The sequence below is a fragment of the Mirounga leonina genome, unplaced genomic scaffold (assembly GCF_011800145.1).
Source record: "Mirounga leonina isolate KUSES-001 unplaced genomic scaffold, KU_Mleo_1.0 Mir_165, whole genome shotgun sequence".
In the NCBI taxonomy this organism is placed as follows: domain Eukaryota; kingdom Metazoa; phylum Chordata; class Mammalia; order Carnivora; family Phocidae; genus Mirounga; species Mirounga leonina.
The window spans coordinates 18,515,055-18,534,065 of NW_023270415.1; the positions used below are offsets into that span (position 1 = coordinate 18,515,055).

Sequence of the window (19,011 nt, forward strand, 5' to 3'; positions counted from 1 at the left end):
TATTTTGGATTATTTACCTAATTTTATAAAATTTCTCTTATAACAAATAAAAATGAAATTTCTTAGGATATGTATCAACTCCACCTTGGATGGGGATAAGGGTGGCTGTGGCATAAGAGGAGGAAGGAAAGGTTCATTCCTTCATTATAGTCCTATCGCTGATATCTTAAAAGTCTCTATTTACTACCTTTCCAATTTAAAAAATCCAATAAAGTTAACTGCCCAAATGACTAATGATTCTCCCTAAAAAGAAGAGGGGATACATAAAAGACAGATTTTATTTAAACATATGATTGAACTCATGGTGTCTCAAGCACTTGTTGACAGGTAACAGGATACACAAATCAATCATTTCAATTTGGTAGTAAAAAATGTAGGATAAAAATTTTACTATGGGAGTGACATGAGCTGTAACATAAGAAGAGCATACTGAATGCTTATCCAGTTGCATTATATCCCTAATAGTTTCTTCACAAATGGACTATACATTCATATAGATCTTTTATTGAGAATATACTTTTGAAAGAGCACACTTCTTTGTTAATAGACCTGTATTATTCAAAACTGTGTTACTGACCAGTCTTCAAAGAGAAATGGTTCTTTATCTAAAGCTGACCAAGGACATGCATTGAGAAATTCTTCTAGCATTTGTCAGGAAAATAAATTTTGCCACTAACTTCAATTTTTATTTGGAAACAAATGTATGAAAAGACAGACTGTGTAACATTATTAAATTAACACAGAAGCTAAAACTCAAAGTGAAATGCTAGACTAAAATCTGAAGGAAAAGTAGTATTTCCATTTTTACTGTTGTTCCATTTAACATATTTTAAAATCTGCCTATCAAATATTACTATATTTGATAAAACGCATGACTTACGGACTTACGGCCTTCAACTACTGAACTTACATTCACAAAACAAAAATTCATTGCGGTCAAAACGAGCCTTTCAAAATTATAGTTACAAACACTGATTGTTACCTGGTTCTTACATCTAATTTGCATCTATTAATGATGCAGGACAGCTCGAAGAGGATTGGGAACCATCCTCTGACCCAAACCCTGTCTTCAGGCGCCACATTCATATCATCACTTGTGTACTCCTTGAAAGCCTTCAGGAAGAAAGGGAGATATACTTAAGGCAAAACATAACACCTGTATTATTTCTCCAAAAAATTTTTTAAATGCTTTACAAATAAGCAATTTGATAAACAATTTATAGAAAGATGGAGATTATAACTGCCTATGAAGAGCACTGCACTAAAATTCCAAAGTTGGTTTCAGCTTCAACTCTGTCATCAGCTTTTCTGTATTATTCTATTCGCCAGGTTAAATCAGGCTTGCATTTTTATCATTTCCCTGGTTATGACACATGCAGCCTTATCAGCCACCCTGGGAAGTGTGAAGGTCAAATGAGTCAATGTATGTAAAAAGTACTAAGCACCCCCATAGGTCCACATTAGTATGTAGTAAAAAATTTTACTACCAAATCTAATGCATCACTTCTCTTGATAATAGTTACAGAGATAGATTCAGAGACGCAAGTTAAGGTTGGCAGCCAGGTTGCCACTTCAACTTTTTACTCCAGTGCTTAAGTCCACACTCATCCATAGACAGACGGTCAACTTCAGTACCGCACAGCACCACATGCAAGAAACAGTATGGGCTAAAAGGCTAAAAACACAGGATTCGGTTCAAACCCTAGGTCTCCTTTACTAGCCCTGCAACCATGGACACATTTTTTTTAACTTCTTTGTGCCTCAGATTCCTTATCTGTATGGGGCTATAACACTACCTGTCCCATAAAGTTAAGAACATTAAACAATACATGTGAAATAGAAAAACACGTGACATCTTTAATAAATGACAGCTATCTCCCATCCAAGTACTAACTAGGCCCAACCGTGCTTAGCTTCCGAGATCGGGCGTGTTCAGGGTGGTATGGCCGTAGACTAAATGACAGCTATCATTACACTTGGAAAAACAAAGACCTGACACCTTTAATAAATGATAGCTATCATTACTAATCACTTAAGTCAGAATCAAACTCAGGTAATTTTGGGGTTTACTGAAAAACGTTTCCTATCCCCTCAATTCCCAAATAAACTTTGATCTTAGACTGGAAATAAATACTCAGCAAAATTTTGTTTACTAAATGACACTATACCTGAGGTCTATCAGACACATATTTTGCACAATGGCGAATAAGTCGAATTGCTTCCATACTTGTGTCTGGGAAAGCTGCATTGCACGCAAATTCAGACAAACACTTCACTGCATCCTGGAAAGAATCAATGGTCGCTGGAAAGTGTTTTTCAAACACAAGAGCTAAAAGGGTAAAAAATATATCAAAGTAATTTTAGTTTTTCAATTATTCTTAACTGCACCAAAAAACACCAACCCCCAGATGTAAAGCGTACTTAAAGGTGAAGGGTTTTGATGTCTAACAGACATGGCTTTGTATCTGTCACTACTGCTTACTTGACTGTCCTGAGTAGTGGGGAGAGGGACACAGGTCTGTGTTTTCTTTACACTATAAACCCAGCACATAATACAGTGACAGTACACAGTACGTCCCGAATCAGTAGTTGTTGAGTTGAATATACAAAATTATGTTCAACCTATCTGTATTTCAGTCTCTTAATCTATGAAAAATAATGATGGTCATCATTATCATCTTTCAGACAGGCTTAACTTACATCCTCAGTATTTAATTCTCCCTTAAGGAGGCTGTGTAATGGAGTGGTCAAAAACCTCTCCCTGGCTTTGAATCCCAACAACTCCATCATGCACCTTATGCAGGTCACTTAACCTCACTGGGGCTGAATTTCCTGATCTATTTAAAAAGGGATAATGAAGACACTTCATTATAGAGTTGTTGTAAACATGGAAGGAAACACATTGAATGTGCTTACTGTTCTTGCCACAACGTAAACATTCAATAAATGTTAACTATGATAATGTAATAACAATATTACTGTCATTATGTACTCTGTTTCTACAGGCAAAACTTGGTAAACTTAAAACCCAGAATAGGCCCGTGATCTTACTTTTGTATTATTTTCTGAACACATTAAAGTTTTGTTTTCTTTTTTTAAACGTGAACGCAGGCAGAAGAATACTCACTGACAATGTGCCCTGTTGTTTGGAATGCAAGTTCCACTATGCTTTCATCTTGATCGGACGCAGCTAGATGGAACACAGAGAAAATGTTCTTCCATCCAGACCGAATGTTAGCAGCTTGAGAATTAACCATTTGTGCTATACACCGTACAACCATATCTCGAATTGTTGGAGACCTAAAACATTAATATAATTGCTTGGATATGCATATACATAAAACCCATCAGTTTTTTTTTCTCCTTTCTTCTGTTTTCCCCCTGCGGTGGAAAATAATAAGGTATTTTTCTGATATTAAGCAATTCAACAAATATAATACCTGTTCCGTTTCATTATATGTTCAAACGGTCTTAAGAAATCCTTCTGGAATCTGAAATTAGCAAGCTCCCCTTTCTCTAAAAACTTCATTGACAATTGCCTCAAGGAGTCTACTGCAAAAATAGCTACATCTTCATTAGGATTACAGCCAACCTGTAATGGCAACAGAAATATAGGGTGCTAATGTCAGCAGTGAAAATCTATTTCTTCATTTTTGTTTTAGAAAAAATATATGACTAATAGCACAGATAGGTAAATGCTGAAATTCTCCACAAAGGCACTAGGTGTACTAACAATATTTCTCAACAAGAAAAACATATTTTAACTAAATTCTTAAAACCCACAGCAATCACTTCTTTAAAAAAAAAAAAGATTCAAAGGGTTTTCTAATTTTAATTACAAAAATGTAATTTAAAAAACCTAGAAAAAGAAAAAAGTCTCAATTACATTATAAGGAATTTTAACAACAAAAAACATTACAAATGTAAGCAAATCCTACAATTATTCAAATACCTTATTAAAATGATCGCCAATAACTTCCCAAATTCGAGACCACTGCAATCTTATTCTTCCCATGTTGTAATACGATATTTCTACTATTTTTTGTAGACTAAACATTCTTGGATGTGTAGTGGAAAGTAATTCATCCATAGACACGGCACAGAGCCAACGGACAAAATCCACTATAATATAAATAGATTTACATTTTTTTTAGCTTAACTTTCAAGTCTTTTAGCCAAAAAACCAATTTAAGTGAAATAAATGTATATACTTACCAATAGCATTTCCATCTAGTCTTGTAGACCCTGTAAATATTCTAAAGAAAAGAAACATAATTCAAAAATTTATAAAGTCTTACTTCTGTTATATCAATTCAAAAGTAAGTAGCCTGAGGTACTTGCTACTTTAAATCTGGTTTAAAGGAACAAAAAATCAGGTAGTCAAATGATATCGTTAACATATTGTTTCATAACAAGTACAGTTTGGATGTTCCTCTCTCCCTCCTTTGCATTTGATAATAAAATAAGAATGTATCGTTAATTTTATTAGTAGGCTTACAAACACTCCATCAACATGAGACTCTAAGATAAGGAAAATATCAATTTGTAAAACTAACTGATAATTGGCACAGTACAAAAAAGATTTTTTCAATTTTTCCTGATTATCTACTAGCATTAAGCATGTTAAGATGAAAAATTCTTTGCTTTTACAAGTAACATACATTTGATTAAAACTCATTTATGTTAAATTACAAGCAACTTAACAGAAGTTGCAAATAGTCTCTAATAGTTTAACCAAGAAGTGGCTAAATAACATGTCCTGGAAAATTCAAATGTTTAGAGTTAAGCTGTGCTGTCCAGCTTTGCCCAGCTTTCTTCACTAAGGTTTTTATTTGTTTCAAAGTTTCATAAAATATTTCAGCATAAGCCTATTAGTCCTTTTAAAGTCTGCATTTTTACTGATGCTCTGGGTTTGTAACCAAGGGTCTGATGAGCCTTCCAGGGTGAACTGATATTCCTCAATTTACATTGTGTACCACAGGATTTGCATGGCAAAAAGGAAACCTTAAAGGCAGAAGCAGGTCAAATATTAAGCTTAGAAATAAAAGTAATCTGGGGCATCTGGGTGGCTCTGTTGGTTAAGTGACCAACTCTTGGTTTCAGCTCAAGTCGTGATCTGAGATTGAGCCCCGTGTCGGGCTCTGTGCTTACTGTGGATTCTGCCTGGGATGCTCTCTCCCTCTGCCCCTCTCCCCCCACTCACCCTCTCTCTCTCTTTAAAATAAATAAATCTGAAAAAAAAAAAAAAGAGAGAAAGAAATAAAAAGTAATCATAGTAACAGTAATAGCTACCAACAACCACGAAGTGGCTGCTATTCTAGGTGTTTTATAATATAGCCACTCACTTAGTAATCACAAATAGCCTGTGAAGTAGGGACTGGTATAACTTCTAATTTTATAAACTGAGACACAAAGATATTTAATGAATTCCTCGAAGTCACAGAACTAGTAAGTCCTACAGCTAAGATTCAAACCAGGGTGGGCACCCCCCAGAGTCCACCCTCTTAACTACTTTGATATACCGCCTCACACTTACCTGAGCAAAACATAAAACATTTAAAATATATTCTGAAAGGTTTTTTTTCCTACTATGTCCACTATATCCATGTTGTGAGTATATCATGATTTTTTAACCTCAGTGCCCTTGTATGTCTGTCCATGTGTCCTGGCAATAAGTAACAAATACAAGACAGGAAAAACAGCCTAAAAAACTGACATGATGACTCACACTCTGGTTCTCCTGCTAAAGGAGTATTTTAAGATTTCCTCTATTGCTCGTCAGAACAAAATAGTAATTCAAAGATCTGGCTGAGAACATCATCTGGGGGAAAAAATAGCATAATACCAGGCCCCGTTTAATTCAGTGGTTAGACTGGATCCAGAAATTAAAAATATACGAAGGCTACAAATTTCTCACATGAACAAAAATGAACATGGTTAGAATACACATTATAAATGTCATTAGGTGATTTCTCAAACTACAGGTACATAGGCAATGGCTATAAAAAAAAAAAAATAACCACAGTGATAAAACTAAACAGTATATAGGAGAAACAACAAGAAAAGAGAGGAAAAAAAGAAAAAAAAATTCTTTAAACGGAGAAGGAAGCAAATGGCAAAGAGTAGAGGGGTAAAGCGATGGACATTATATGCAACTACAGGGGAAAGAAGCAACAAATTCTCTGAAGGCCCTGAAATGATGGAGAACAAGGACAAAGAAATACCAGTAGCAATCAGACAAGTTTATAGACTTAGGGTGACAGAAGTTAGGGGGAGCATGCATCCTGAAAAAAGGCATTCAAATTCCTACTCACTGTGGTAGCCTCTGAGGGGTCACTTTATTTCTAGTAATGCTCCACTACAGATAAGCCATATGGTAAAGCATAGCAGTCTGTGGAGGCATTTAAAGTTAAGCCTTCATAAACTAAGGCAAGAGGACAGAGCTATGTTTCACAAAATCAGTCTATGAAATGGATTCTACATTCCTTGTATGAAAAGCAAAGGACGGATGCATGAAAATCTTGTGTGTTAATATTAAAAGACCTGTGCTGAAAAACTATGAGCAGGAAAACAAAATGATAGATTACTGCTTCAGCCACAAAATGAAAAGCAATGCAGCAATACAAGAAAAAAAGTTAAAAAAAAAAAAAGGTTGACAAAACCTGCAGATTCTGGACCACATAAACTTTAAACTGTATATAATACAGAGGCAAACTAGGGCGCCTGGGTGGCTCAGTTGTTTAGGCGACTGCCTTCGGCTCAGGTCATGATCCTGGAGTCCCGGGATCGAGTCCCGCATCGGGCTCCCTGCTTGGCGGGGAGTCTGCTTCTCCCTCTGACCCTCCCCCCTCTCATGTGCTCTCTCTCATTCTCTCTCTCTCAAATAAATAAATAAAATCTTTAAAAAAAAAAAATACAGAGGCAAACTAAATTACTGTATATGTAAAAAGTTTTCACAGTGAAAATATCAGAGGTAACACTTATTTCTAAGACCTGATCCGAAGATATTTATGAGCAAATGCAGTTGGGGATGAGCTACACGTATTTTCTGATAGGAGACAATGTTCCAAAGTGTGAGATGCGCCAATATAAAGCTAGATCTGGTGTGCTTAAAATTAATAAAAACAAAACCTATGGTACTGTTTTTTAACTTTTAGTGGTAACTCATTCCTGGACAAAATCTATTCCTGCACAAAGTAGCTTTTAATAGAATCATATATTTTTTTCTTAAGAAACAGACGCTATAAATAACTAAGCAAAAAAACAACTACTTTGATTTTTTCATGTTTACTTCCTATACTTGTCATAACAGATTATTCAGAACAGACCTAAGGACAAGAAAATGACTTGTTACAAGACAAGTACAGAACTTTCCAGGATGATACCTAACAATATTCACACCACTGACTTGAATACCTAAGTTATCTGACTTAGCTTATGAATTTAGTCAGAATATTACATATGAAAATATACTCTAATACTAAGAAAATCAGAAGAAATTTAATAAGAAAGTGAAAAGTACCACACAAGAACATAATCCTATAGTAAATCAAAGATGTAACTTTTAATGCTTTTATTATAAGCTAAAATTTAAATGTTGAGGTTTTGTATAAAATTGGACATTGGATTTATGTTTGCAGAAGTTATCTGGTGATGATGAATCTGAGACAACAAAGTACTAACAGAATTTGTGTTAAGACCCCTCTAAAATACCTTAAATTCTTAAAATGGAGAGGTCTATCATTTACTCAAATGAGTGAATGTCTCCCTGCAACAAACAGTGGATAGATGGATAAATTAGAACTGGCTATGGTCATATAAAATATACTATGGAAATAAATAGTAGGTAAAATGTTAACTCTTGCCTGAAGAGATTCTCATAAAGACACTGAAGGCAGGAAAATGATTTGGAAACAAGCTACCCTGACAACAGAAGGGCAGACATTATTACACGGCTCTCCAGTTGTACATGCAGGCAGAGACTCGGTGGAGAGGGTAAGAATGTACATTCAAGAGACATGCTGCCTGAGTCTATGTCCTGGCACCACTCCTCAAAATTCTTTGTGGATGAAACCGTTATTGCAACAATAATCAAGACAAGATTAGTTGTGGGGATGAACAAGTTATTTAGGCCCCCTCTGCCTCAGTTTCCTCCTTTATAAACTAAGGACAATATTAATACTTATCTCATTAAGTTACTGGAAGTATTAAGTGATAAGTAATACCTAGGAAGTACTTCGAAAAGTGCCAAGCACATGGTAAACCTTCAAGTTATACAGGGGGTCTAAGAGGATATGCAATCTTTCTTCAGCCTTCATAAGGAAAAGGCAAATGACCTCCTTCCCTTATTTAAAAAAAAAAAAAAGGTCAGCAAGTGAAGATTAAGAGTTCTTTTCAAAGAAAAAGTTGCAGGGAATATTTCCAGGGTCAGTGGCCACTGAATACTCTAGCTCAGTCTGTACTTATAGCAAAAAGTTTTATCTGAAGTAAAATTCTGGATTAGCGTAAGTCTCCAAGCACCAAGAAAAAATATGTATTATATTTTGGACAGTTTCATCACAAGTAATAAAAAAATTTAAATGTCAGTGTTGTAAAATGTTAAGTTTCAAATATTTGGGCATTCATCTAGAAAAAGCTAATCTTCAAAAGAACATTTAGTACGGGTTCACTTTTAGAAAACAAACTAAAAATGAGGAATACTTGGTAATATATATACTATACAAACTCTGAAGTCCTTTCCAAAGAAGCTTGCAATGAGAATTGCCAGCAAATCCTTCACTTACCCATAATGCAATCTTATATCAAATAGGACTTGAAAGATTAAGACTCCATTTTCATATAATAAGACCAATTAGTTTTCTATGAAGAAAATAAAACATGTGTTCTTTTTCATCAAGATTACCATTTCCCTAATGTCCACTAATATCTATTTTAAGTTAAATTTTCATACTGTTTATCTCCTTCTTGTATTCCATGATCTAAAGAGCAAAATTATAGGTACTTCATCATCAAAATCACCATATATCACAGTATAGTCTTATAATAGTTAAGGAAAGTTATTTTGGCAATAATTTTTCTTTTTTAACCACTACGGAGCAAAATGTACCTAAATGCTACAGAATTGAAACAGTATTCATTTGAAAAGGGAATAAAATAAATACCTTACCTATCTACAGCAACAACAACACTTTGAGAACTGGTTTCTCCGATGGATTCCTGAATACTTGCTATCTGCTTCCAGTCCACATTTCCTCCAACTACCACACATAAAAAAAGAGAGTCATTTCAGTTTGAAAATAATTCAGTAGAAGAATACACTTATAGTCCTAAAACATATTTCTGAAAACAGTTATTTTCTTAATGAAAGAAATAAAGCTTTTGGTAAATAATGCTTTTGGCATCAGTGACCTATATCAAGGCCAAATGCGCTTCATTAGGTATACTAAGTGGAATATAGACATGGATGGTTATAAAGACAAATTGTGCTTCCAGAGATCAACAAATTAGGGGCACTGAGAATTCAGATCACAAAATTAATGACAGTAGGCATAATTTCCCTTAATGTTTAAGAAATAGCACTAACTGTAGTTCCAATGTTATCTTCTTAGGATGATTCCCAATTCCATATAATTAGATCTCCCTGTCATTCAATCTCCAGTTCTCTATATTTACAAATGCTTTTTGGAAATTTTAACTGTATTTTGTAGTATATTCTTATTCAAAAAAATCATTTCTCTTTCCCCCTCAAAACTGGTTCCATATGTTGGACAGAACAATTTTCCCAGTTTTTGCTCTTAACCTCACAATCATCTTTGATATCTTTCCCCTCCTTCACCAGTTACTAAATCTTTCTTTTGATCTGTTTCTGGTGTCAGTCCTTCATTTTCATTCCTACACAATGTAGAGCCTTATAATTTCAGGGCCAGATTACGGATAGTTTCCTGACTGCTTTCCCTGCTGCTAATTTTTCCCTCTTCAATCTCTCTTTCTAGTCTCCTGTCAGGTTAATTTTTCTGTATCATCACATTCATTTTGCTGCCTATTACTTTCAGGATAAAGCATAAACTTTTTAAGTCTAGCATTTAAGGTAGTACTCTTCAACATTCTAGCCATTACAGAATCTATTCAGGCCATCCCTCAACTATCTAAAACCCAATTTGAGTTCTCAGGAAGGATTCCTCCCATTGTTCCTCTGAACTAAGCATTTACTTAGGTAAATAATAGTCAGACCAGGATTTCTTCCATACAGTTTCACATAAATTACTGTTAATGTTGCCTTCTCAGCACAATTAAAAGTTCCCTAAGGCAAGGAACCAGATCATACACATTTTTTTAATTGCTGTTATTTCTCGACGTCACAATATTAAGTCCAAAGAGGATGTTAAGAAATATTTGTTGACTCAACTGACCAGACACTCACTAAATGCCTTTATGAATGCAACCATAATAGATGATATTATTTAAAGCAGCTAAACTCAAATTCTCTTCCAGGAACTGAACAGTGTGAAAAAAGATGTGATCCTTGACCTCAGAGAGTTTATAATTTACCAGGAGACACAGACTGAGACAGACTTATAACCAACTTTAGTAAAATGTAATAATTACTCCATCGCTGAGATAAACTAATGACATATAATACAAGTTTTGCTAAAGAGAACTAATTTTGGGAGGAGAAGGAGAACTAATTTTGGGAGGAGAAGGAGAACAGGGTTATTAGCTCATGGAAAACCTTCATATATGATGATATATTAATTCAAGCTGGACCTAGAAGGATAATCATGTAGAAAAGGAGGCAGAAGGAAAAGGAGCAGCATATATAAACTAATGGAAGGATGAAAGTAAACACCATGTTTTAACACACTTGGCTACAGCCATAATGGAGGATCTAGCTGGGGACAAAAGAGAAGGGACAGAACAGTAGTAGGAGATGAAGCTGCAAAGAGAGGGTAACATTAAAATGTGAAGAACCTTGACTGTTACGTTTAATGTATTGCTTTTGAAAATAGAGTAATATGGGGCACCTGGGTGGCTCAGTCAGTTAAGCGACTGACTCCTGACTCTTGATTTCAGCTCAGGTCATGATCACAATCTGGGATCGACCCTATTTGGCCTCACCACTTGGGAGGTAGACTGCTTCTCTCCCTCTCCTTCTTCCTCCTCTGCCTCTCACCCCTGCTCGCGCACATGTGCGCGCACTCTATCTCAAATAAATAAATCTCAAAAAAAAAAAAAAAAAAAAAAGATTGAGGGACGTCTGGGTGGCTCAATTGCTAAGTGTCTGTGTTCGGCCCAGGTCATGATCTCAGGGTCCTGGGATCAAGCCCCATGTCAGGCTTTTTGCTCAGCGGGGAGCCTGCTTCTTCCTCTCCCTGCCTCCCCCCGCTTGTACTCTCTCTCTTGCTGTCTCTGTCAAAAAATAAAATAAAATCTTAAAAAAAAAAAAAAAAATTGAAAACCAGGAAAATAGACCTTTTAGAAGACTGACATAATGCAACCTATTTTCTGAAAGATAATTCTGGTAGTATCTGTAGAACACAGTGAAACAGGAAGAGATACTAGAGCTAGAAAGACAAATAAAGAGTCTATTTCTATAATACAAGTGAACAAGGACGAAAGCCTGAAGTAAGTGACAGAGAATTGGAGTGGTTAGGGAAATAGTGTCAAGCAACACTTGAGGCACATTAGCATGTTACAGGAATTTAACGAAGAAAAGTCTATGAGAAAAAATAATGCCCATCACCACTAACTTCCTTTGTGTATCATCTGAATGTCCTTCCTAGAAAGCTTTTATTTTTATATTTAAGAGTTTTTATTATTATATTTAAATATAATAATCTGTAATCATTAAGAAATATATTTAGAGGAATCAAAAAAAATATATAAAATGTTTAGCAATCCAAAGAACCTATTTCAAAAACACATGAAATCTTTCGAAGATCTGTATAACACTGTAACATGACAGGCTAATAGTTTCAGCTTTACCAAACAAATTACTCAAAGCACAAATACTCAGATAAAGAACAAAGAGGTAGGAGTGAATATTCACTTAAGATTTCTATGTCCAAACCACTGAATTTTTAAACTTTGATATACAGTATGTATATAATTCTAATAATCATATGCTACTTGGGCGCATGGGTGGCTCAGTTGGTTAGGCATCTGCCTTTGGCTCAGGTCATGATCTCAGGGTCCTGGGATGGAGCCCTGCTCACCGGGAAGTCTGCTTCTCCTTCTGCCTCTCACTTGTGCTCTCTCTCTCTCCCTCTCAAATAAAATCCTTTTTAAAAAATATCATATGCTATGTATTCTTAATAATTAAAAGTTTCACGTTTCCAAAAAGTGGAAGTACAGACTTACATCCTATCAGTCAGAAAGTCACATAAACATATACTCAGCCCTATTAACGTGGTTACATGAACACTTGGAAGTAGATGCTATCAATAAAGGAGGATACTAATTCATTTTTTAAAAACCATATATAGGGGCGCCTGGGTGGCTCAGTTGGTTAAGCGACTGCCTTCGGCTCAGGTCATGATCCTGGAGTCCCGGGATCGAGTCCCGCATTGGGCTCCCTGCTCGGCAGGGAGTCTGCTTCTCCTTCTGACCCTCCCCCCTCTCATGTGCTTGCTCTCTCTCATTCTCTCTCTCTCAAATAAATAAATAACATCTTTAAAAAAAAAATAAAAAAAATAAAAACCATATATATACAGATTAAACATGCTCGAATGTCTGGACTACATCCTCTTCTAGCTTAAATTCTGACTACAGCATCCTGCTGAAGAAAACATCTGTTGCCTAAGTGATAGGGCACAGATGGACAGGAGTGGACATCGGCCACACTGGGCTAGCTGATAACTGATGAGAGTGCCTGAAGGGAAGACTCTGCCCAACAGGGGCCAAGTCAACAGACTGAATCCCTCTAGGATGCAGACTCAAAAATGAGAGACCTAATCAATCAGGAATGAGTGGAAAATGGAGCAGGCCCAAAAGAGAAATAGATGACATAAGATGAAATCTAGATAAAACAAGAAAGAGAAGTGGAAGAATATGGCTGGTTGCTTGAGTGGCTTGGAAGCCTGAACTTTTTATTTCATTTCCAGATCCAAAAAGTATTTATTTTTATGTAAATTCCCCTTTCCTGAAGTGAGAAGACAGGTCATCTCATATTCTTACAACTTAGGTAGCACAACAATAATGATTAATTTAATTTACTTTCAAGTATACTAGGAAACATTATCAGTAAGTATCATTATTTCTCTTATTTGACTAAAACTTTTAGAAGATAAAATACTCCACTGGTGTTTTATTTTTAGTGTAACCTACTTTTATTACTTGCCAAAATTAAGCGCTGGCAATTTGCACCTGTCATTATTTTAGCCTTCCTGTACTCCTATTTGGCTTTTCCCCACCCCACCCCCCAAACAAAAATGCCTTTCAAAAATTACTGAATCAATCAATGCACATTCATTTCACTTGTTGGTAAATATTTTTCATCTGTATCTCAGACTTCTAAGTGAAATAAGTCACCATGAAGGTGCTCACTGGTTTTAAATCCTGCTGGGTCACCAAGTTATTAGGTCTACACCTTCACCTCCCAGAACCAAAGTATCTAAGATACAGCTGGGTAAAAGAACTGCACTGCTGGCTGCCACAGTTGAAGTATCACTAGGAAATAACTGTCCCCAGTCCAACTTAAAGCCACACATGGTCCTGGTGGTTCTTCTTCCCCTGTGGATCATTTTTTCAAATTTAAAGCATTTTTTGGATTTCCTTACGTATTTTTACTGCAAGCAATAACAGAGAAATCACTAAAAGACAAAAAGATAAAAAATATCCAGAAATATAGTGCTAGAGTAAAAACCTTAAAAAGGTAAATATTCCTCGATCTCATCTCTTTCCTGCTCTTCTTAAGTCATGTCTCTAGATTTCTTGGATGGAAGTGGGGTGGGGAAAGTGGACAGAGAACAATCCACAAACCATCAATATACCAGCCACTGTGCTAAGTCCATTTATACATATTCTTATTTAATCCTAAGACCTCTATGCAGGTATTACTATTAGTTTGCAGACATGGAAACCAAAGCTCAGAGAGTTAAAGTAACCCGCACACAGTAAGGAAGATACACAAAAGAGTTCAAACCCCACAGTACGTATTCAAAGCCAAAGACAGTCTAAATGCTGCTTCTTCCCTGGTGGTACTCTTTCCATTTATGATTCAAAATGTATTGTCTTTAGTTCTTCTGTAGCCATTCTCACTAATATTTTGCTTTGTTCTATTGGGTTAAATCTGGAAGTTCCTGGCCACACTGAGCAGGTAAGGAACCATGGGGAAGTTTCTTTCTATACCAGTATAAGAGTCTGGTTAGGACTGCATAGTGCCTTTAAAAAAAATCTGAATGTGAATGCTTTCTCCAGTTGCCCCAACTATTTATCATCTTATACAAGCCTTCACTCATTTAAGTTACCTGCTTAGTGTTAAAAATAGGTCATTTTAAATTGTACCTTTCTCCTACCCCCAACTATGAGATTTAGATTAAGGGTCACTTAATGCTGCAAACTAGACCACGCAAAAATGGTCTTCTTGCTTTTCCCATAAGGTTGGCCACAAAGGGCATTTTATCATGTCCCTCAATTATATTTCCTTGCTACAATAAAGTTACACATACTGAACAAGAATCTTTGATACCTCATAAAAATAATTTTTAAAATTCTCACCTAGCCCCAGACCCACAAATTCATCAGGAGCCTGATCTTTTGTTCCAGTAAGAGATCCTTCTCTGCCCCGTACTGTTCCAGAAATGTATCGAGGTTTCACTCCAGTTCCTATAAGCTGTGCAAGCTCCAACTGACTGATGCACTTCAGAATCTTATAAAAAAAAAAAAAAAAAAAAAAAAATCTTGGTTTAATTCCACATTAAAAATGATCGCAAAAATACTTAAATGTATGGAGCCAGGATTTAAATACAGGCTATATTATAAATCATTACAAAAACCTAAATAAACTTATCCTGAATATACTAAATTTTTTCCCAAACACTTAAGCATGTCAGTGGGCAGAATATTTAGCATTAAATCATTTTATAAACCAAACTGTAAAGTTGAAAATAAAGTGCTTATACCTCATGCCATGAATTTCCTAAATAATTTCCATCTGTATGGGCCACTGTGATAAGTGTTTTTATTGTATCAATGTTCTTCTGTTTCATTTCAGTAATACCAGAACTCACTGTAAGTAAGGTAAATCTTGCTAGTGCCTGGACATATGCATCTCTTTCCAGCTATAAAAAAGAGAAAAGTATACTTACATTGTTATAAACACAACAGAGTGATCTCTAATTCCCTATTGACAAACTGTTTACTTGTTTAAGTTTTTAACTGACAAATTACATACCTCAAACTACACTGTTTTTATTTAAACGAATTTCTAAAATCTAAAGGCAATGGAGATGTCAAATCAAGATGAGATTTTAGTGACAACAAATAAATTCATATAGTAAAAAACATTCCTGGAGTGCTTATGTTTCAAGTACTGTGCAGACTAACAGAAATGTGATTTATAAATGTCCTCATTTTTTCTCTACAGCTAGGCTGTGCTTTTTAAGCCATAACATTCATAAATAAATGTGAAATGGGTTTAAAAAAAAAAAGCAAGCAAGCTTTTTTTTTAGCAAGGCTAAAATTTATTATCAAAGTATATAAATTACTAGAAGGGCCTGTCTTCATGAAAATTAAGCTCTAGATACTTGGTTCTCTTCAAGATAACTTTTCTTAGGTTTAAGTGAAATTATAAAGTAATATATATAAGCACACAAGTATGAAAAAATATGATTCAATAAGCATGAACCTGCAAGATATTTAAATAAGATATTCAAATTAACATATAGAAATTCAAAGTCTTAGAAACTTTGGATACGGCTAATATTCTATAGAGAAAAAAAATGCTAACCAAAGTTATCATGATGAATTCCAGATGCACCAATATAGAACTACCCCTTCTGTCACAGTTTCTCAGAAACTTAAACATTAGATTCATTTAAATTCCATCATAAACTTGAAATTAGTCTTTAGTAAGTCAAACATAAAAAAATAATTTTAATTATAGTCATGACATAAGTAATTTATGTTTTCCACACTGGCGACAAAGGCAAAATTCTTTGTTACCTGAATGCTGAAAATGCATGCAATTCTGATTGCACATCTTATACCTTCCAGGCAAAGAGAGGCTACTTCAGTATCATCACAATCTTGCAGACCCACACTAAACGCAGCCAGGAAAGGTGTCCAAGCCAACTAGAAAAATTAAAAATTTAAACTCTATCATGAATATCAAGTGATAATTAAATTTTATTGTAGTAATACATTAATATTTCTCAAAGCTTCAGACAAATGATTTGAGAAAATTCTGGAAAAAAAAAAGTAATGAGTTTTTTGGGGGAAAAAATACATAATATTGCCTGGGCTTAAATAAGAGGGACAGCAAGACTACAAATTCACTAGAGGACCTTAGGCATATTTTAAGTACAGCATCTATAAATTATTCACATCAATAAGAAACGGGAATTGTCACTATTCATAAATGATAGTAGTCTTACCCCTACTTTCAGAACTCATCTCTCTCTGCAAGCTTTAAAGGCCCTTGCAGTATTTCACAGACTTTATTTCTAAGAAAATCCTTTTAGTCATTTTCTACTTGCAATAATTACATTATTCTTTTTTCTTTAAGCCCGCTCCCTGGACATCACATTTAGCCTTACTTTTTTTATAGTCAAATATTTTACACTGAACTATCAATGATATGTCTGGCTCCTAGTTGGACAATACTTAAAAAATACAGTTCAATAAAATACTTCTTTGTTACAAACTGCAAAAAACCAACAAATACTAAATTTTACCAGTAGGTAATACTGAATACCTAATGTAAAACTGTAATGTAAATTAAACAAAAATGCCTTTGGATTACTGAAAATTCTGACATCAAAACATATGTGTATACATTGGTGTGTGCTTGTGTAACCCTGAATTGTCTAATACGAGTATTTGTTGCTTTTAATAGGTTCTAACGAAGCAAAAATACATATCCACATAACCATAGAGATGAAAAAGATTGATACCAGTGTACTGTAAAAATGACAACTGGAATTTTAAAAAGATCTAAAAAGTTTTTAAGATTACTAAGAAAAACATTACCCAAAGGATTACCCAAAGCTTTGTTTGTAACATCAGAAAGTTTAGAAGTAAAAGTATATGATCCCTAAATAAAGGAACATAAGTCACAGTACCTTATTTCTAGTACTAGCTTTGCCACTTACTTAATCTCTCTAAACCTCATTTTCTTTCTCTTTAATACCTGGACTGCCACTATAGAGAGATGCTTTGGGAAGCATATGAAATACAGTACTTTTAAAATATGAAGTACCACATGGAAGTAATAAATTACATGTTCTATTTAAGTAGAGAAACAGCACATCTATTCAGAAACCTGTGCAATATTTTATACAAGAAGAAGTATAAATGTGAAAAATATATTTAACTCCATTAGGAATTAAAGACAATGATTTCTCCTATCGAACTACACCTAAATAATATCCAGGGGTCAGTGAAATTACCCATTCATACTGTATAACCCTTGGTTAAAATACAATTTGGCAATATTTAAAAAGTCCCTTAATATTATATCACATCTAGAAATCTTTCATTTAGTCTGGTACTTAGTCAATGCTTGTTTACTGAACACTACAAGCTAAGAATGGTGACAGATACTGGGAAAAGTGAACATTACATATAGTCCCTTGCCTCATGGAACTTAAAGTCTAGTAAACAGATACTAAATTTTAAAATAAGTAAATGTATGAACACAAACTGTTATAAATACAATGAAGGATAAGCATAGCACATTATGAAAAAGAACCAAATTTGGATGGTGGGGGTAGGGTAGACCTGTCTGAGAAGGTAACATTTAAAGCTGAAACCACGTGGGCAAAGAAGGAAAGAGCATTCTAGACAAAAGACACCGCTTGTAAGAATGCTTTGAAAAGAAAATAATTTAGGACATTTCTCGAAACTGAAGGAATGCTGTGTGACTGCAGCCTAGTAAGACCGAAGAAATCTAGCAATGAGGCTGGAAAGGCAGTTGGAGCCAGACCACGCAAGGTTACAGATGTTGTGGATGTGTTAATTTCATCATAGTATCATGCAAAGTTAGTGAAGGGCCTTAAGGAAGAAGGCAACATTTCTTTTTGTATTTTAAAATGATCATTCTGGCCTCTGTAAATGGATAAGAGGAGCACAAAAATAGACCTAAGGATACCAGTTAGTACACTACAATAATAAGATGAGAAATGAGGATGTCTGGAGAGGTTAATGGCAGTAGAATGGTGATAAGAGGAAAGATTCTTAATGCCAGCTTAGAAGATGTTTAAAGAACTAATTTAGAGAATAAATAAGCTATTTATGAAGAATTTTTAATGATACAGGGAAATACTTATTATGAGAGAAATAGCAAGATACAAATTCTACACATAATATGGTCACAATTATTCAATTAAGATTAAAAAAGCAGTATATGAACATATCAACAGAAGTTTTTTCTGAGTGATAAAATTGTGGCTGGTTTCTTCTTTTTTTTTTTCATTCTCTACCTCCCCCAAACAAAAAACATTTGAGAAGAAAAACAAGAGTGTAAGACTATTCAAAACAAAACAAAAAGCTGCTTTATAAAATGGTTCATAATAGGGCACCTGGGTGGCTCAGTTGGTTAAGCGACTGCCTTCAGCTCAGGTCATGATCCTGGAGTCCCTGGATCGAGTCCCGCATCGGGCTCCCTGCTCGGCAGGGAGTCTGCTTCTCCCTCTGACCCTCCCGACCCTCCCCCCTCTCATGCTCTCTCTCTCTCTCAGTCTCTCTCTCAAATAAATAAATAAAATCTTTAAAAAAAAAATAAATAAATAAAAATAAAATGGTTCATAATAAAGAGAAAATGTTTCTTGTATTATTTTCTGTATTATTTCAAAA

General features: G+C 34.9%; 1 protein-coding gene across 4 annotated transcripts in view; it reads right to left on the reverse strand.

Moving 5' to 3' along the window:
* ARFGEF1 (ADP ribosylation factor guanine nucleotide exchange factor 1) overlaps nt 1–19,011 on the reverse strand; it is a 146,597-nt gene that overhangs the window by 23,343 nt on the left and 104,243 nt on the right. For all 4 annotated transcript variants that reach the window (XR_004680413.1, XM_035011280.1, XM_035011279.1 and 1 more), the window contains 10 exons: nt 16,162–16,290; nt 15,120–15,278; nt 14,716–14,866; nt 9,167–9,257; nt 4,216–4,256; nt 3,953–4,122; nt 3,441–3,592; nt 3,128–3,300; nt 2,169–2,329; nt 983–1,113 (listed from right to left, as the gene is read on the reverse strand). Coding sequence is in view for 3 of the 4 variants with exons in the window: in XM_035011280.1 (XP_034867171.1) it covers nt 983–1,113; nt 2,169–2,329; nt 3,128–3,300; nt 3,441–3,592; nt 3,953–4,122; nt 4,216–4,256; nt 9,167–9,257; nt 14,716–14,866; nt 15,120–15,278; nt 16,162–16,290 (1,358 nt within the window). In the remaining variant the exon portion in view is untranslated. The remainder of the gene's footprint in view (nt 1–982; nt 1,114–2,168; nt 2,330–3,127; nt 3,301–3,440; nt 3,593–3,952; nt 4,123–4,215; nt 4,257–9,166; nt 9,258–14,715; nt 14,867–15,119; nt 15,279–16,161; nt 16,291–19,011) is intronic.